At 45.2% G+C, this 19,681-nt stretch overlaps 3 protein-coding genes across 4 annotated transcripts in view; 2 read left to right on the forward strand and 1 right to left on the reverse strand.

Moving 5' to 3' along the window:
* exoc6b (exocyst complex component 6B) overlaps window positions 1-4,308 on the reverse strand; it is a 77,580-nt gene extending 73,272 nt beyond the window's left edge. The window contains exon 1 of the mRNA XM_076724726.1: window positions 4,145-4,308. Within this exon, the coding sequence (XP_076580841.1) occupies window positions 4,145-4,233 (89 nt within the window). The 5' untranslated portion in view covers window positions 4,234-4,308. The remainder of the gene's footprint in view (window positions 1-4,144) is intronic.
* Window positions 4,309-5,097: 789 nt separating this feature from the next.
* Window positions 5,098-9,734, forward strand: tkfc (triokinase/FMN cyclase). 2 transcript variants are annotated; one of them, XM_076724729.1, is made up of 17 exons: window positions 5,098-5,161; window positions 5,544-5,733; window positions 5,820-5,924; window positions 6,049-6,236; window positions 6,482-6,560; window positions 6,673-6,762; window positions 6,976-7,010; window positions 7,095-7,179; window positions 7,264-7,353; window positions 7,474-7,590; window positions 7,720-7,839; window positions 7,929-8,066; window positions 8,181-8,287; window positions 8,367-8,473; window positions 8,627-8,660; window positions 8,779-8,871; window positions 8,970-9,734. In XM_076724729.1, exons 1-17 carry the CDS (start codon window positions 5,156-5,158, stop codon window positions 9,126-9,128), a joined length of 1,743 nt encoding a protein of 580 aa, XP_076580844.1. In that variant the 5' UTR covers window positions 5,098-5,155; the 3' UTR covers window positions 9,129-9,734. The 2 variants fall into 2 exon arrangements, with proteins under 2 accessions (XP_076580844.1, XP_076580843.1); XM_076724728.1 differs by having other exon boundaries at window positions 6,976-7,179.
* A 357-nt stretch (window positions 9,735-10,091) lies between these two features.
* Window positions 10,092-19,543, forward strand: LOC143317092 (circularly permutated Ras protein 1). The gene is made up of 18 exons (XM_076725047.1): window positions 10,092-10,119; window positions 12,101-12,216; window positions 13,879-14,010; window positions 14,106-14,192; window positions 14,346-14,431; window positions 14,549-14,746; window positions 15,151-15,195; window positions 15,278-15,367; window positions 16,112-16,263; window positions 16,373-16,454; window positions 16,569-16,693; window positions 16,858-16,942; window positions 17,293-17,399; window positions 17,649-17,761; window positions 17,885-17,996; window positions 18,239-18,379; window positions 18,607-18,700; window positions 18,783-19,543. Exons 2-18 carry the CDS (start codon window positions 12,165-12,167, stop codon window positions 18,921-18,923), a joined length of 1,842 nt encoding a protein of 613 aa, XP_076581162.1. The 5' UTR covers window positions 10,092-10,119; window positions 12,101-12,164; the 3' UTR covers window positions 18,924-19,543.
* The last annotated feature ends 138 nt before the right edge of the window (window positions 19,544-19,681 follow it).

Below are 19,681 nucleotides of genomic sequence, written 5' to 3' on the forward strand. Positions count from 1 at the left end.
GAGGGAGCTTCATAAAGTTGTTGACTGGGGTTTGTCTTGTTCGCAGCGGCGTGGCTGGAGCGGACTGATTGGATTGGCCGACGCCGGCGTACAGCGCACCTTGAGGTGAGCTCAGCCGCAGACAAAGGTTGCGACGCATTCAGCTTTTTCTGAAGCAACACGCACGAGCAGCACGATCGGTGGGCGACAGGCCGGAAGCGACTCACGGCGAGGTCGAATCCACTGAGACATCTGATGGAAATCTCTGTGTTCTGACGGCGTTCGGCTGAAAACAGCACGAACTCCATCGATGCGACTAGTGCCGACACGTTGAGCAGATTTATGAGACCTGACATTTCAGATCCTCTATGAAATACTTGCAGTTTTAAATAAAGTTGTGTAAACAAATGAAGACGACCCCGCAGGCGTTCAAACTCTGAACGGCTCGTCTTTTGGCTGCTCTTGCGGTGATGTAACTTATATCTGAGAGCAACATGACCCGACAGCGACGCAGACAAACCATGCATGTGCACACAGGAACAGAGAGATGTGTGTGACCGTGTGTGTGTGAGTGTGTGTGTGCTTTGTGTACGTACAGTAAGTGTGACAATCAGTCACGTCAGCTGCGTTGCTCCCTGTCATTTCTCTGCTTTGTCGTCCATATTGGCTCCAAAATTAAATCTTTTCACGGCCAACACCGAAAAACTCAAACGAGTCCAGAAAGATCTGATTTAGTGACACAAATTCAGGATCTGAGCGAGCGTGAAACATGGTCACAGTCCGCCCTTCTGTTCCTGAGTGATGCTGCTGAACAACGGCCAGAAAACGAAACATTGTGACGTCACAGTGAAGCTGACCTTTGACCTTTGGGATGTAAAATGTCATCACTTCATCATTTTATCCTGTGAGACATTTGTGTGAAATCTGGTCACAATTAGTGGACGAACTCTTGAGTTATGGGATGTCCGTGAGAACGTCCGTCCATAACCAGTCCAGCTATCGCAGCGCAGCCTCTAAAAGTCTGAAAATCGTACAAACTGCTTGTTTTCTCCGACCAACTGCTGATCAATTAATCGTTTAGTGTTTTCAGTGTGAATTTAAAGCCCCTATAACACAGTCCAGCCACGACAAATGACTTCAGATTAGAGCTTCACAGTCACAACAACCATCAACACAAAGAGCTGCTGTGGGGTTCAGTTACTGACTGATTACTGTCATTTTTCCGCCTGCATATCGCGGTACACACGACACAGTATAACACCTAACTCCATGCAGGGGACGTGCAGACAGACCCAGGAGCTTCCTGTCTGTAGGTGAATGTTCGAGGCTGGAGGGGGTCGGCTGACTGTTCAGCTCCTGTCAGATCCATCCTGAGCTACTCTGCTGTCAGCGAGGAATGCTGCAGCCGGCCTCGACCTGCACGCTGCAGGAACACACACACACACACACACACACACACACACACACACACACACACACACACACACACACCTCAAACTCTCACTGCCAACCTGTTTTTCCTGGCTGTTTGAAGAGTCTTAGCTCTTAGGAAAGACTCCTTATGACTGAAAATACATATGAACTAATCAATTTTATGCTAAATCGCTGCTAAATGACCCCTTTTTTTAGGAAACATCTTCTAAAAAGTAACACTGTTGCTCAATCAGAGGACAGAATAAGGCAAGTCCTTAAAAAGTAAAAGAGGGCTGAGATTACATGATCAATAAATCTACATTTTGTTTTTATGATTCATAGTTTGGCAAATTAAATGTTAGAAAATAATGAAAAATGCCCCAAAATACTGAATTAACTATAAAAGAAACCTAGAAAATAGTCACATTTGAGGAGCTGGAACCAGAGAGGATTATCAAAACTATTACCAATTAACTTTGTGTTGATCAGCTAATTGATTAACTGGCAACTCATTTCAGCTCTGAAGGAAAACATCCTGCACGGCTCACACACACTGAAGTAATGATGAAGTAATCCAATTATCATTTCAGGCTTTTATCAAATAAAAAGCCACAATATTTAATGATTACAGCCACAAAAATGCTCAGAAATATTTTGTTTTTCTTGATTTGAATAAAGAGTTTTTTCATTTTGAGCGAAAAATTATTCCAATCAACCGACAGTGAACAAACACAACAATTTCTGAAACAGGAGAAACTGACTAATGAAGTCACTACTGGCCTGATGAGACTAACGACCCCATAATTCATAATTCCCAGATACTATTTAAGTCAACAAAAGCTATTTATTGTTTTGTTATTTCCAATCTTTGGCTTCACACACTGACAAAAGCAAAAGGCAGACAGCAGAAAAACGTCTATTCGCACTAACAGCTTTATCTCTGCAGACCACGCGCTGAACATTAGAGGGATTACAAAACATTAAAGTCACTTTTGGTTGATAAGGAATAAAAACAGCATCAGAGCTGCTTGTGCAGTTATGGTGAGACCCTCCAAAAACTATTTTTAACTGTTTATCCTCTCTAACAGTCGCATCAGTCGTCAGCTGATATATTTCATATTAAAATGCTCGTTTTAAACATCCCTCTGGTCTTAATATAGCTAAAGATGGAGCTGACAGTTCCAAACATAGACTGTGCTGTTATTTTAAGGGTGTGTGAGCGGTTGAAGTGGAAACACTGACATTCGGGCAGAGACAGGAAGCTGGAGGCACGGCGGTTTGTGAATACACAGAAATATAATGATCTTGCTCGTCAGAGTCGCTCGACGTGTCACTCAGCAGGACACTCAGGGGAGAATGTGGCAGCCAAAGGTGTCACACAACGTTATCAAGTCATGTGGATCTCAAGAGGGCCAGTGAACACACACACACACACTCGGACACACACTTCACTGGGCTTGCTGGAGTCCCATCAGACACGCTGACTGGCCTAAATAACAAGCTGAAATAGGGCTTACTGTTTGGAGACAATGATCAACACTGAGTGACAAGAGGAAAACACATTTGCTGAGGTACAAACAAACACACACACACACACACACACACACACACACACACACACACACACACCTTTGACAAGCCTCCAATAGCCCAGTTCCTCTGCTGCATTTCCCTGTTCATTCATTACTCATTTCCTCTTTGGACAATCAGCTCCAAACCCGCTGGCCAAGGACGCCGCTTCTTCCAAGAGGAAGAAACTAGGATAAAATTAACATCAATCAAGGTAATTTTTAAATGTCAGGCTTAGAAGAACACCAAACCAGGCTGCGTCCTCTCTGTGACGTACAGAAACAGGGCTCTGACCCACTTCAGGTCCACAGCCAGCTGATGCTGCATCCAGATCACATCCTCCCCGCTAATGAGATGTGAAACCATGCAGCCAAAACGCACTGGAAAGTCATCCAGTCTGAGAGTGCAGCTTCCACTAAATTATTGAGCAACAGCCTGAACACTCAGACACATGACCAGCACCAGCCAGTGGGGTCGTGGGCGATGTCTATTTACCACCACCTCAAATGATACCCCTCCAGATTAACCCAGGGGGATTTAAACTGTGGCTCATTCATTGTGTGCGTGGGCAGTGCTGCTGCACTTGACACTCCTCGATATATCTTTGCTGCTGCGAACCACTGAGCGGGCTAACAGACTATAACTAGCCGAGAAAAACTCCTCCAGACAGGTGAACCGACTTCAGCGATAAGCCCCTGAGCCAACAGACAAACAGAGAGCCCTTAGAAACCACAAACAAGCTCGACTCCCATTGTAAGCTCTGACCCCAGTGAGCAGAATGTCAATGAGTTAGCTAAGTTAGCTAAGTTAGCTAAGTTAGCTAACGTTAGCTTAAGTTGCTGAAACACCTCCGGACGAGTTGACAAACTTTGGCGACCAACATAAAAGGTCAATGTCGGGTCAAAAACGTTAGGCCACCCCAGATAGTCTTGACTCATCGTGTAGCTTTGGACGCCGGTGTCCATAATGTAAATTAGCTGGCTTTTGTGTTTGCTAAAGTTAGCCGGCTAGCTGTCCGATAATGGACACACGAGCGTTAAAGTTTTGAGCAAGCTCCCGGAGCCTTGGAGGAGTTGCTAACTTGGCGCTAACCTCAGCTAGCCACTCTCCCTCAGCTGCGTGACGCCGCGGGTCCGACCGCTTTCGCGGGGCTGGCCGGGACAGTCGCCCGGGACTTACTTACCGGAGGGTCGGCCCGATACAGTTGGTGTCTGTGCTCTCGATCTCGCGCAGGATACGCTCGTGTTCGGCGGCTGTCTCCACACTCGCCATCCTGCATGTTGCTCTGGACGGTTCCGAGCCGAGCCGAGCTGAACTGAGCCGAGCTGAGCCGAGCGGTGCGGACTGGCTGAGCTCCGTACGTCATGCAGGAGGAACCGGAGGGTTGGTTCGATGTGTTTACAGAGCAGCCCGAGTGAGCGGGGTCATTGATGCTTCATGAGGGCGGACACAATAATGAACACCTGTATGAGCACCATGTTTAATCTCATTATGTTTAAAGGCGATTTGATTTGAGTCGTAAATGTAATTGAATAAGTAAATACACTGAGTTGAACCAGTTATATTTATTTACTGTAGATTTAAGAGCTCTCATTTAAATATTGTCAAATATGTAAATACGGTGAAATTTGCATCGCATTCACTATTAAACACCTGTGCTGACATTAGTTTGGTTCACAGAGGAACACAGAGCGTTCAGTGGAATAAAATACTCTTCACTGTTGTTTTATTTCAATTTTCACTGTGTAAAAGTTTTAAAAAGTACAAAAAGATCTTTTTGATTGCCACACCCCCTCCAATTTTATCCATTTACCGGGACACAGGAAATAAAAATTGGGAGTGACAGACGTCCATGAGGTCGTCTCAAACATCTTTAGCTACTGAAAAAATGAAGCAAGACTTCCTCTCAATTTTTCAAAATAAAAGCCAAACCGCCTTGTACTTACTTTCAGCTAAAGAGAAAATTACACGTCGTGTTTCAGTGCATATTTAGATAAAAAATATCAGTAAAAACTCTTTTCTTATTTAAGATGGACACCGTAATTCTTCACCCCCGCTGAAATAAGCAGTTGCCCACGCTTTTATTTTGTAGATAAACCCGATTTACATCCGGTTTCATGCTCGCACAATCTGGCCGCTTAACTCATCTGGTTCAACCTGCTGTCGGAAGGGAAAAGAAGCAAGAAAAGTTAAAATGGAGGTAAAAAATGAATTTCAGCAGATATTATCGAGCATCAGTGAAGACCAGTGAGTCTCTGTGATTGTGAATTTGTGCTGACATGAAGGAGGACAGCAGTGTTTGGTCAGGATGGTTGAGTTAGCGCTGCTTTGCACACTTGCTAAAGGATCAGAGTCCACTGCAGCGATGACGGGCCCGAAGGAAAAGCTGCAAATCACACCTTTTATACTGTCATGGTGCTGCAGATAAAACCTTACTGTGCAGCTTCTGTAAACTTGTAATTTATTACATGTTTGTTAATGTCTGACACACACAAACCTGGAAGCACTCATTGTGCAGAGGCGGTGTCATTGTTATGACTGATGCATTGACGAACATGCACGTGCTCTCACTTCTCTCTCAGCCCAAAAAGAAGTTGATAAACTCAGCAGACACCTGTGTGGACGAGGCTCTCTGCGGCCTCGTGAGGGCCAGCGGGGGCCTCTCTCTGCTGAGGGGCCACAGAGTCGTGCTTCGGTCCGATCTGGACGACCTGAGGGGCAAAGTGGCCCTGCTGTCTGGAGGGGGGTCCGGACACGAGCCGGCACACGGAGGTAGGACTTACGCATATTAAAATGGCACACCGAGTAGCTTAAACTGCCTCAGCTCTTCCTTCTTACGTCCCCTCCCTCTGTCTCAGGTTATGTCGGGGCAGGGATGCTCTCAGCGGCTGTGGCAGGTGGAGTATTTGCGTCTCCACCTCCCGCCAGCATCCTGGCTGCCATCCTCTCACTGCACAATGCAGGTAATGTCCTCCAGGGCCTTTTGGCTTTCTGATTGCTGCATGTGTGTGTGTACTGATTGATGTTCAGTCTGTCACACGCAGCACAGCAGTTAACTGAAGGATGTCCACCCTCCGCCCTCCTCAGGAGCCTCCGGAGTCCTTCTCATCGTGAAGAACTACACCGGCGACCGCCTCAACTTCGGATTGGCCGCAGAGCAGGCCCGTAATCACGGCGTCGAGGTTGACATGGTGATAGTCGCAGAGGACTGCGCCTTCGACCGACCCAGTAAGGCCGGGAGGAGAGGCTTGTGCGGCACCATCTTCATACACAAGGTGAGCAGCGACAGGTTCAGTGTGTGAGTGAAGTCTGTAGCTCAAGGTCTCCTGACTGTTCCTGCTTCTCCGGAGCTTTCAGCCTCATTGTTTGAGGTTGGGGGCAGCAGAGGCCCAGATATACTGGTTTTTACTTCCTAGTCTGAGTTGAGGTTCGGAGCCTACATTTCCCATCATGCAACTCAACCACACAGATGTTTTTTTTTTTATTTTTGTCAATGAAAATGTTTAAAAATCTCTGTCAGCTGGCAGGTGCTCTCGCAGAAGAAGGCTGCTCATTGGACCAGATTGTTTCCACAGTGACAGAGGCTCTGAAGGGGATTGGTGAGTCTCTCTCTTAGAGTTTGATGGACACACTCGGATGCCTTCGTTATTTAACGCTTGGTGTGTGTGTGTGTGTGTGTGTGTGTGTGTGTGTGTGTGTGTGTGTTTGCAGGCACGCTGGGGGTGAGTCTGTCTCCGTGCAGCGTTCCAGGATGTCTGCCGTCATTTGACCTGCCGCCAGGAGACATGGAGCTGGGACTGGGTGAGCGACGATGAGGAGATGGGAGGAGGAGGAGGAGGAGGAACTCATTAGTCGATCACAGATAATTTGAAAATTGGTAATTAACGTCAAAAGGGTAAAACGTGAACCAAAAGTACGTTAAAAGGGAAGAAGGACAGAGCGAGGAAAGACTGAGTGGGATGAATGACGGGAGGGAACTGTGGAAATGCTGACGGTGTTTTCCGTCTTCTTCAGGAATCCACGGCGAAGCTGGAATTAAAAGGTCAAAGGTGATTCAGATTCAGCCAGTAGCAGCCCAAACCTGCTGTTTGTATATCCTCTGTTTCTATTTACATTTATCTGTCATTAATCAGGTGGCATCTGCAGACGAGGTGGTGAAGACCATGATAGATCACATGACCAACCCTGACAGCCAATCACACCTGCCTCTGAAGTCAGGTCCTCTGAGTTTAACGTCTCTTTTTTTAATGCGACGCCGCCGTTCTGCCTCTGATCTCAGTGTGTGAGTCTTCTGTCCCACAGGGGACGGCGTGGTCGTGTGCGTGAACAACCTCGGAGCTCTGTCCTGTCTGGAGGTGGCCGTGGTCACTCGAGCGGCCATCATGTGTCTGGGTGACTATGGGTTCATTTGCTCATCACATTAAAGCACCTGCAGAGGCAGCAGCAGCTGAAGGTTCTGCTTCCAGAGTTTTCTTTGTCTGGGATTGTGATCGGCGGCTTCTACGGTTGCAGAGAGCCGCGGTGTGGCGGTGGCTAGGGTGATGTCCGGGTCGTTCATGACATTGCTGGAGATGGCGGGAGTGTCGCTGAGCCTGATGAGGGCCAACCAGGAAACACTGAGACTGTTTGGTGAGCGTTCACGGACGTCACACACGTTCGTTTTGCTAATAGTTCCACATTTTGGAAGACAGGTGGAGGCTCCTGGTCTGGTTCTGTCCAAAGGTAACAAATCCACCTCAACACCCCTGTCCCATACAGACGCAAAGACCAGCGCCCCCGCCTGGCCGAACCTCAGCAGCATGCGTGTCAGTGGACGCAGCTACATCGCAGACCCTCCAGCCGCGACCACGCGACCACAGGACGACACACACTCTGAAGGTTAGAGTCCCGTTCCTCCCTCTGTGGAATGTCTTGTGTGGATGTTGGATAAAAGAAATCTGTGAGTGAATGTTTTTTGTTTCTGCCAGGCCCGCTGAGCTCTGTGATGCGTGAAGCGTTAGAGAGGGTTTGTTCCACACTGTTGGAAAAGCAGGAGGAGCTGAACTCCCTGGACCGTGCGGCCGGGGACGGAGACTGTGGACACACTCACGCACAAGCTGCTCGAGGTAAGAGCCCGTGTGAAGCCTCAACAGCAGCATAACAACATGCAAGCTGATGAAGACGAAGAATGCATGATGAAGAATCCCCTGAACAGACTTTAAAATCCTGAAAATTCTCAGCCATTCAGGAGTGGCTCCAGGATCATGTGGTCCCCGGCTGCCCTGGGAAACTGTTGTCAGTCCTCGCTGGATTGGTGCAGGAGAAGATGGGCGGGTCTTCAGGAGCGGTTGGTTTCCTACGTTTTGACATTAAGCGATAACAGACACACAAACACACTCACACACTCTTCTTCATGCGTCTTCCAGTTGTACAGTCTGTTCCTGATCGCGGCGGCCGGTCATTTGACTGAGGGGCGGAGCAACGCTGCAGCCTGGGCGAGTGCAATGCATGCTGGGACAGAGGCTATGAAGAGGTGCGCGGCTGTGTTTATTTTTGATATACCTGCTTACACTGGTGTCTAAAAACTAGTTGTTCTCAGGGTTTGTCATTTTTTTTTGTAATTTTACAATTAATTAAAGAACAATTTCTCGATAAAGTTAAACACGTTCTGTCGACTGTCTTTCAGATACGGTGGTGCTGACTCTGGAGACAGAACCATGGTGAGAGAGTTGATTTCTCATTTTTCGGCAACTTCTCAGCCGTTTTTAAAAATTCCTGATTGATTTATATATCGTTTGGCCAACACACATCTCTGTCTTTGTTTTGCTCCCTGTCCAGCTGGATGCTTTGTGTCCCGCTGTGGACGAGCTGATGAAGCTACCTGCAGCACCCCCTGGTGGACAGATGGCTGTACTACAGGCTGCTGTTCAGGTACATTAACATGCTTTAATCGTCAGGCTGCTGCAGAGTGTCTCCATGTATTCCCTGAGCGGCCTTTTCTTCTGCCTTTCTTCCCTCTCATTTCCCAGAAAGCGGCCTCGGGGGCGGAGTCGACCCGTTACCTCACGGCGAGGGCGGGGCGAGCCAGCTACGTCGCAGCCGAGCGGCTCACCCTGCCCGACCCCGGCGCTGTGGCTGTGGCCGCCATCTTTAGAGCCGTGCTGGAGTCGCTGGAAGGGCGGAAGTAATCCAGCAAATAGAATCTGAGCAGACTAATATGACCACGACACAGAAAAAATAATGTGACTAAACATTCACTGTGTACCACCATGAAGCACATTTCAAGCCTTTCCAAGCTAATTTTCATACTATGCATTCAGTAAACAACCAGAAACTTGTAGCCTGAAAGACAGGAACTGTCTAAAAGCTGACGTATCTATTCACAAGATTTAGTAAATGGTCAAAAGCAAGAAAAAAAACACTGGTATGTTCCTTTAAATGTGATTAACAGGTTCAGAGATACTGTAAAGGTTTAGCAAGACTTGAATAAAATTAGCATCGTTAATGTGAGTGATTGTTTAGCTGAACTCTTGTAGCCGGGTCAGCGTCTCAGAGCTTGAATCCTGAACTGAACATTCCTCATGACAACTGATGAAATACAACACAGAACTATTAATACAAGCAAACTGATTTCTATGTGTAAAATAGCCGGCGTGCTCCTTTAAAACCACTAATATTTAATGATTTGTCATCTCATTTCTCTTTCACGTGTAGCAAATCCTAAACGTGGAATAAATGCACTTTCTTGATACTACAGTGTTAATTCTATCGAATAAAATAACTTCAGTACTGTAAATAATGTCCATGTGTGGTTTTTACTGCGTTCCAGTCACTGTAGTTCACACAAGGTCAAACTCAGTGAGACTGGAGGACTCCCACACACACACACACACACAGACTTTGCTAAAAATTGATCATTTCTGTGATTTTCTCTCTTTGGTTCAGACTAAATCGTCTGCTGATACTGATCTCTGTCTTATGTCTCTCCTCTTCCTTTTAACTTTCATTTCTCTCGACTACAAATGCTGCAAACCCAGTGCACCAACTTCCTGACACACGCGCAGCATCACCTCCCAGGCTTTGAACACGCCCACACATTCACGTACATTATAAACCTGCTGCAGTGCAAACACTTGCTTTCAGTTTTTACAACTCTGCTGATCAAAGGCCACAGCAAAGGTAATTTTTTCCTTGTAATGTGTGTGCGTGTGTGTGTGTGTGTGTGCCAAGTATCTTTACCTGCTTTAAAGTTGTATAAAGTGTAAAATTTCACCCGTGTTCCCTTTAGAATGAGATTTATTTATGTCTAGACATCAGACAGGGTTAGTTTGTCATGTATTTAACACACAGAAGGCCGTCAGCGACTGTAAAATGACTGCTAGCACAACATTTTCCAGGATTTTACCACAAGAGAATCGGCAAAAGGTTTACTTGGTAATTTCCATCCGCAGAGTGTGATAATGAACGCTCGTTATTATCGGGTTTAGTATTTATATTGAGCCAGAATGTAAGAAGATCTGTTAGTTTATGAACTGAGTATAGATGAACTCGTTTAAGGTGGAGGAGTTATGAAGATTTGCTCTTTTAAGCAACTTATTTTGAGAAATAAGCTTCCTCGCCGCCTTGCTGAGCGTCAGAGGAGCGGATTGATACCACACTCATGCTTGTATGTTAAATATGAATCTATAGCCCGTTCTGGGTTAGCTTAGCTTAGCATAAAGACTAGAGGGGGGGGGGGGGCAGCTAGCTCAGCTGTTCTATGGGGATTATTTTATTCCTTGGTTGCAGACAGTTCACATAAAATGGCTAATTCTTGTTTTTACTCTTCAGTTTTACAGCTTGAGCAAACGTGATGGCTGGCTGCTATAGTAACTTTATTTAACACAAAGACAGAAAGTGGCATCAATCTTCTCATCTAACTCTGGCCAAGGTTTCCCAAAAGGTCAAACTGTTCCTTTAACATTAACACATGAGCTGACCTCAGTTGTGTTTTGGTGATATTTACTGTCAAAGTTCAAGTTAAATCTAATTAAAAGACCAAAAAAAAGGCATTTAACGTAGAAAGGCTCTTCAGTTTAAAACGCCAATTTCCTGATTCCTTCATGCTGATGAGTCAGGAAACACTCTTGTTAATCACTTATTGGTGTGATCTATGAAATCTTGAGGAAGTGTGAGAAAAGGCTTCTCAGACACTTCTGTGGTAATACACAGAAAAACCAAAGGAACCATTAATTTTAGAAGCTGAATACGTGCACTTCAGGCACAAAGGACACAGAAACAGGCTCAGACTTGCAGCCACAATGGACCACAACGTGTTTAAAGCTCGGTGAAACGATGCCGCCGGCATTGATCTCTTTGTGTCTAAAAGAAATGCTCATCCCAGTTTCTCAGAGTCTCAAATTACTTGTTTGGTTTGGCCAACAGTCCAAAATCCAACAATGTTCAGAAAACTGAAAGAAATCAGCAAAGCATCTCATTGAAGCTGCAGGCTTGTTCAGTTCTGACTGACTGGCGGGGGTCCCAGGTGTTTAACCTGTGTGGGGTTGCTATGAAGGTCACTGATAGCACCTGGTTTGTTGGAGGTCGTTGGAGTCTAGTCATATACCGCTGCTGCTCTAGCTCTTTTGGTCCTGCAGTGATCATCAGGCGAGCCCGTGGTTCGATGCTGTCGGAGGTTTGACCCTGAAATAACCGATGATTGGCCTGTTTCTGCACCCTGTTCTATCGCTGGCTGTAAAATAGATAATACGCCTTAAAAATGAATAAACGCTTCATGATCAGAACAGACTTTCTTGCAGTAAATGCCTTCTACTTCCTTCACGGTGTCAGCTTTGTATATCTGTATAATTTATATTGAAACGACTGCGTGTGTTTAAGTCAGTTATGAACATTAAAAACGCTCTGCGTGCTGATGTTCATCCTAAACAAGCCATGATTTACCATGTTGTTCCACTTAGCCTTACAGTTGCTCAAACAGGAAATGACTGCTTTCATGGTTTTTCTCACCCACCTGTTTACCAGAAAAATAACCAAACTGAGGCCCCAGCTGACACGGAGACAACATATCCTCAATGCCAGGAAGCCGATCAGCCGTCTTTCTGCTGATCTCTCTGATTTCTGCATCCTACATTCACATTTCTCTCTTTCTCGTCCTCGCTAGCTTGATTCAGCTTGTTCTTGACGCCCACGCCGGTGTGAGTGTGTGTTAAGTTCATGTGACTCAGATGGAGTTCGCCTGCAGTCATGTCGTACAGGACTGGAGACCTGATGGAGCAGGTGAGTTAACTGATGTCCATCTTTTTAATAAAAGCTTTCTTTAAAGCGCACATATATATGCATTTCTTTGCTTTTCTGATCTTGTTTTTCTCTTTTGTTGATATGTTTTCACCGTCCTGTCCTTTTGATATTTAATGCTTTTATTGTGAAGAACGTTCTAACTTCTTCCCTGACTTACAGTTGTGGAGACATGTCAGCTAATCATTGGGTGATCGTGCATTAGACTCTGATCACCTTTACTGTGTGTCTCCTGAAATAAAGGGATTATTAGGATCATTTCATTCTAGCTGAAGTCCCTTTGATTAACTCTGTCTTAAAGATCCCCTCCAGAGATGTGTATAAAACACAGTATGTTGAGTAAAAATGTGTGTCTTATGTGTTTTTTTGAACAAAAATCTCGTTAAAATCCTTAAAATACTGCTACTCTCCCCATGACAAAACCTTGAATCCATCAGCTGCCTCATCTTTTCCTGGAAAGTCCATTAAAGGCTTCAAGTTTCAAGTTGAATATTTGACCAGGACTGGCTTCCAAACTCTTTGTAATGCTTGCAGACCCGACTCTCTAAAACTGGATTTCCCTTCCTTCTAGAGTCAAACTGCACATCCGTCACTCTGCACAGTGAAGCTCAAACATTCAGCTGTGAGAACAAGAAGAAAAAACTGATTTTTGAGTGAAGGCGGACTTTAATTTATCTTTATTAGCCCATTAATCCGTCTTATTGAACTCATTTTCCCAGCATCCATCCAGCATGTTTCTCCTATTGAGCACCAGTATGACAGCAAAGTGACTGTTAAACAGCACACACACACACACACACACACACACACACACACACACACACACACACACACTGATTAAAGGTCAACGTTTCTAAACCGTTGTTTTTCTGTTCATCACATTCTCAAGAGTATTGAAGTGAAATAACAGGAAAGCATGTTGAGCAGTAGTGTGTGTGTGTGTGTGTGTGTGTGTGTGTGTGCGTGTGTGTGTGTGTGTGTGTGTGTGGGCACACTCACAGACACACAGAGGCACAGCGGAGATGTACCGATAGCAACTGGTTAAGGGGGAAGTCCACACAAAGAAAAGGTTTTTTAAATAAATGTAAGTGTAAAAGAAGAAGAGAGCCGCGCTGCCGCTCAGTCGAAAAGATCCTCATTTGATCGTTGAAAAGCACAAAAGCAAAGCAGAAAAACAAAAAGCCACAAGTTTCTGTTGATTCTGTGCCTCCGTGCACAATAAGCCAGCATTTCTTTGATAAAACGCTGCTTTCACCCTGTGCTGTGGATGTGACAGCGGTTTAAAACTGGCAGATTAATCGATGACAGAGCTGCTAAGATTAGCTTAAACTGTGATGAATCCAACACCGGCTTCCATGTAATGGAAAATACAACACAGAAGCTTGATCAGGCCTTTTTTTGTCGAATGAAATGCTCCTTAGCCTTGGACGTCATGGTTATTACTGCAGGTGGAGACAGGCTAGTTAGCAAGGTATGCTAACGTTTGCAGCTTATGAGCAGCAGCCTGCTGCGCACGCCTGGCTCTAGATGCTAAGCTATGATTGGACAATTGGAACAAAGCTTTCATCCTGAATCTTCATTGGTGTTAAAACGTGACACGCAGCACAGTCTTTCTTTTCTTTAGCTCTTTCTTTCTGTCTGAAGGTCCAGTTCCTCCTCCGCTGCCTCCTCGCCGTCTCAGAAAACCTCGGCCTCTGTCCCTGCCGCTCCCCCCTCTCCCCATCCATCATCCTCCACTCGGGTCTCCCTCCCTGCCTCCTCCCGTCCCGCCCAGACGTGAGTTTTCTCTTTGTGCCCCCCGACTCCCTCTAAGCAAAGTGTTTCAAAGTTACATTTACTGACTTTTTCATTCCTTCGTGATGTTTCATCAGTGGACAAGCAGGAAGGAGAAATCAGGCTGAAAGTCAACGTGAACGTCGTCTCCCTCAGTATTGGAGAGCTGGTCGACATCAGCCAAGGTCAGAGGACACATGCAGCCATGCTTCTGTCACTTCAGGGGAAATTATATAGATTTACATTCACTCTCTGCAGACCTAACCGCAACGATAGCCACTACTCCTGTTTTCATTGTTTTTTTCATCGTTCTTTTATTTTTCTCCTCCTCTAAGCAGCCTCAGGCCTGGAGAGTTTTCAGAATCCAGTGATTTGTGGGAAATGTAGTGCTGCCTTGTCATGTCTGAGTTCCATGCAGGCAAACGTGAGTTGCATGCAGCTGCCTTTAATGCGTTTTTTTCTCAACGCTTTGGTTAAAACTAACGAGCAGTGAGATGAAATGAAAGCTCAAACAGCTCCTCCTTCCCCTCCTCTCGTTCAGGTGTGGGTGTGTGAGTTCTGTGGATGTGAAAACAGCGTGAACGACAGCGTGAACAGAGTGTGTGTCGGTCAGCGCACAGGTGTGCACAGCGATGACCTTTACCTGCCGAGTGAGAGCGACGACGACTACCAGAACCTGGAGGACACAGTGGTGGTGTTCTGTGTGGACATTTCTGGCAGCATGAGTGTGACGACAGAGGTGTGTGTGTGTGTGTGTGTGTGGCCAAATTATTATATATGATACTATTAGATTGTATTTTAATCCAACGTTTCCAAACTGAGGGGTTGGACCCTTTCAAACAGATCATGAGATAAATCACAGGGATCGTAAGACGTTTAATGACATAGGAAAGAAACAAAAAAAAACACTCTGCTTCTAAGTTTACATTCATTTTTTTGACTTTTCTCTAACTGCAGCTGCTGTAGGTTTTAAATCTTTTACTTTTGAATAGCATTAGCATTAGCATTAATAGTCGCGATGGCTGGACAGATACATAAAAGAGCGCCACCTCCAGAGACCAACACTCCAAGAAAGAAAGGGAAACTAAATTAAAAATACTACCTTAAATAATTCATCTTTCTAACATGTCGGCTCCTCTTCAGGTCACATCCGGCAGCGGATCTCAGGCGTACATATCCAGACTGGAGGTGAGACGCTGATTTGTTTGTTTGGTTCATTACAAAATCTCAAATCTGAAAAGATGACTAAGATACTGTTTCCCCCCCTCAGGGTATCCAGGATGCCCTCCAGAGGGCGCTGTCATCCTTGCTGCAGCAGACCCCCCACAGGAGAGTGGCCCTGGTCACGTTCAACAATGAGGTGGGAGAGAGAGAGTGGAAATGACTTTTAGCCACCTAACAGACATCTTGACTATGTCACTCAAGAAATTACAACACCAAGAGCATGCACTGCAGACAGACCAGTCAATGCTAATGTGAAAACACTCGACTTGTCATTGGAGAAGACTTCCTGCTCTCCTTAATGGTTTATCAGCTCTGTGGAAGTTATTTTTGTGACTCTGCGTCAGTGACAGCTGTGGCCGGAGGCATTATGTTTTCAGGTTTACCCTCCATCCCGCAGCATGTTCGCCCCCTTCTCTGTACATACGCATGGTCCTTTCTTGCATGCATGGTATCTCATGAATGTCTCCAAATTTGGTTCAAAAGTTCACTTTGACTTGGGGATGAACTGATTCAACTTTGGAGGTCAAAGGTCGCTGTGACTGTACAAAACATGTTTTTGGCCATAAATCAAGAATTCATAGACCGGATTTCACACAAACGTCTCACAGGATAAAATCATGAAGTGATGACATTCGATATCCTGAAGGTCAAAGGTCAACAAATACACTTAGTATCCTTTATTGTAGTTTTCACTACATATATGACAGGCATGGATGTAAACTGCCATGTGATTGGTTGGTGGAGGCAAACCACCGTGAGGCAGTAATGTCAGTCTCCTCCTTTATTGTGGTGAATGACAGCAGATGGTTTAGAGTCTAATAGAGATGCTGACAGACTTAAACGCCCTCTAACCTTCTCCTCATCTATTTCTTTTTCACAGGTTGTAATATATGGTGATGGCACTAGCACGCCTCTCACTCTCAGGGATTGGGCGTTGGTTGACTATGACCATATATGGCAACAGGGTGTGGCCTATAACATCCCACACTGCATTGCTGAGACCCACCACCAACTGATACAGAGGGTCAAGGAGTAAGTGATGATGGAGAGGATTTGAGTGTGTGGCAATGATGGCAGATTTAAAGTTTTAAAAGTTTTAAAGTTTTTGTATTTAATATAATCTTTGTTTCTGTATATTCAGTTTCAGGGAACATGGGGCTACCAGTCTTGGTCCTGCAGCGTTAGCCTCGGTTGCCATGGCGTCAAGGTACCCTGGGTCAAAGGTGAGTGAGTCTAAAGGAATTTAAAGGTATGTTCTGAGAGCTTGATGACGATTGACAAAACTCAATCCCACCTTTATAAGTGACAGCAATGACGAGGAGGCTTCTGTCCTGCAGGTGATTCTGTGCACTGATGGCAGAGCCAACATCGGACTGGGTACGATAGAGCAAACTCCCTGTCTGTCCTCGTCTCTTACTCCATATTTCTACAGACAACTGGCTGAGCAGGCAGTGGCCAGTGGGTGAGGACGCACACACAAACACACACACAGAGCATACTTCCACAGTTGTACGATGAACAGAAGGTGTTGCTGTGTAGATGCATAGATGTCTTCATAAAGGGGATTTTGGTCGCTGTGGTGACCATTCATGTCTTGTAATGCTTGTAATCCTTGTCTTGTCCCAGAGTCATAATATCAGTGATGACTTTTGAGGGGACAGATTGTTGCCTGGCTGACGTTGGGCGACTCGCAGACACTACTGGAGGAAGGGTGAGACGCAACCTTATACCCTTGTAACCTTGCACATGTTCTTCTTTGACCTGGTTGTTTAATGTTGCAGGACTGGCAGTAGTTAACAGTGTGTTCACATTACTCAAGAAAGCTCAAGAAACAATTAGTGGTTTTGTATCTGTAGCGTGTTTGTATTACACATCAGCGTTTAGCTCAAAGCATCGCTCTGCCAAAGGGTGGGTCAGAGTAGAAAAGACCTGGTTCGTACAACGTGTGTCCAACTCAGTGTGAAGAAAAATGTGTTCATAGGTGTTCCTAAAGGCAACACTAGAAGACAGAGCGACAGTCAATCATTGATTGACTAAACTTCTGTTCCGTCTGCTGCACAGGTGAACATGGTGAGCATCGGCACGGTTGCAGCGGAGATCCAGTTAGCCTCCATGGACAATGTCCTTGCAACAGGCGCCACAGCAACCCTGCTTGCTCCTGAAGGAGTGTGAGTGGTGGCTGACACCAAAAACACAGTAGCAGGCACTTTTTGGACTGTTTTGTATGTAAGCCTACTAATGAAAAGAACACAGAAACCAATGTCCCTGGTCCAGTCCTCCATGCTGAAATATATGCTATCTGTTCCTAATTTCCCCCCTTCCATGTACATGCATTTATTGTTTATCTGCATGTATATCTGGAAAAAGCAGTTCTTTTATGGTGGTTTTTAAGCCTGTCCTCTCTCTTTCTCCCATAGGTATTTTCCATATGACGATAAAAACAATCACAAACTGGTGAAAGAAATTGGGAACGTGACCAAAGGGCTGGAGATCACCGTAGAGTTTGCAGTAAAACCAGAGTTTATGGATGGTAAGAGGCAACCCACTCTCAGTAGCACTAGTTTCTTTACAGAGCAACCAAAGACAAGAGTCCAATCAATGGTACGAAACAACTGTCAGGCCAAGACATGACGTGCGTCAATGTGTTTGACAGTTTTTAACCAGAGAGAGACACTTCCATTCCAACTCCAGCTGAGCTTCAAGGCCAGAGACCAACGGAGAGTCACTCGCATCATTACTGAGCAGCGACCAGTTACCACCTGCAGGTAACACTGAAGGACTGAATACTGAACTTTCATGGTTTTGACCTTAAGTTATTGTTATGTTACAGTTGACACTAAAGTCAGTATTAGATTCTCAGTCATGTTTAATGATCAAATATTGACATTTAAACAGGCTTATACTCAACGTAGGGCTTTGTGATTGAAACTTGAGTCTCCAGAATGTGATCTGCTGTGTTTGCCTTGAATCACTTCATCCATCTTCCTCTCATCTCCTCTGCCCGAAGCCGGATTTGGGTGGGCAGCCTCAACATGGCGGTGCTTGGAGTTCACTGTGCTCAGCTCTGCGCCAGTTTAACGATGGAGGGTCGAGTGCAGGAAGCTCAGAGTCAGCTGAAAGCACAACAAGACCTCCTCAAACAAGTCAGGTCGGTGACCTGGCAGCCTGCTCACATTATGGGGTATCGTCTCTTACGTCCACCTGACCATTAACTGTGTATTTTGGACTTAGACTGGGTTTTCGTGTTAAGGTTAGAATAAGGTTTAGACTAAGGTTAAGATAAGGGTCAAGGCTGGGCCTGTGGGTCTGAAGCTCAAGGGCTGGTGTATTCAGGGTGTCGCTCGTCATCATACACGTCCTCTTTCTGCCCCACAGTAAGCAGAGGTCAATCCAAAAGGAGGAAAGTATCTATGGCAACTGGATGGACACCATGACGATAATCTGTGATGACATCACCACAGAATCCCAGGTAATCCTGCATTTAATTTATCAGTTAAGTTTATTTTCAATAAACATTGAATGAATTAATGATAAATTCATTAATATTGCAGACTCTCTCTGATGAAGCCGCTAAGGTAATATACCAGATGAAGAGAGCCAGCAGTGTCAGCAACAGCAACAGCAACAGAACTGAGATCCCGAAGAAGACTCCGAGGAAGAAGAAAAAGAAGGTCCTCGTGGAAGGAATGTAAAGATCACCCCCAAATATGGGGACTCGATGACACATGTGGCCATATTGGCTCATATTAGCAGGCGTGGGGCTAGAAGGATGTTTGTTGCACAGCTGACAGAGCTGAAATTGACATTGTTCAAACTCAAACCAGAGAAGAAATGTGGTTAAATGAGCGATTAATGTGCTCTCAAACCCATTTATTTGCAACAGTGCAAAGGTGAAAAGTCGGGGATATAACTAATAGTTAACATATGATTGTAAACCTTGTAGGTTTGACTGAAAAAGAGCTTCAAAGATTTTTTATCTTTCACCTGTCATTTCATAAGCCACAGCACGGCATCACAACGTGTCAATTTGCTCAGTTTACATTTGGAAAATATGCTGAAATTGGGCCTTTTTCTCACAAATCGGAGCCAAAAATGAAGATTAAAGGTGGAAGAGGCCAAAAGTGAAGCTTCAATGTCAACATATTGTTTAGTTATCACACTTAATCTGTCACATTTGGACCAAGCCGGGTTTTTTGGGTTTATATTTCGTCAGGGTTGAAATTTAGTCCAAATAACCTGTACTGTATTTATTCTGATTCCTGTTTTATAGGAAATATAAGTCATGAAAGAGAACAGACGTGTTCACTTTGTCATTTCAAAACTCCCCTCATATGATAAGTGTCATGTATGAACCAATCATTCCACACTGAATCATTTCTTTGAAATTCATACTTAACACTCCACACTGCACGTCATATGGCGCACAGTGTACTCCGTTTTGATCTGTATC

This window comes from Chaetodon auriga, chromosome 24, assembly GCF_051107435.1.
Source record: "Chaetodon auriga isolate fChaAug3 chromosome 24, fChaAug3.hap1, whole genome shotgun sequence".
In the NCBI taxonomy this organism is placed as follows: Eukaryota; Metazoa; Chordata; class Actinopteri; order Chaetodontiformes; family Chaetodontidae; genus Chaetodon; species Chaetodon auriga.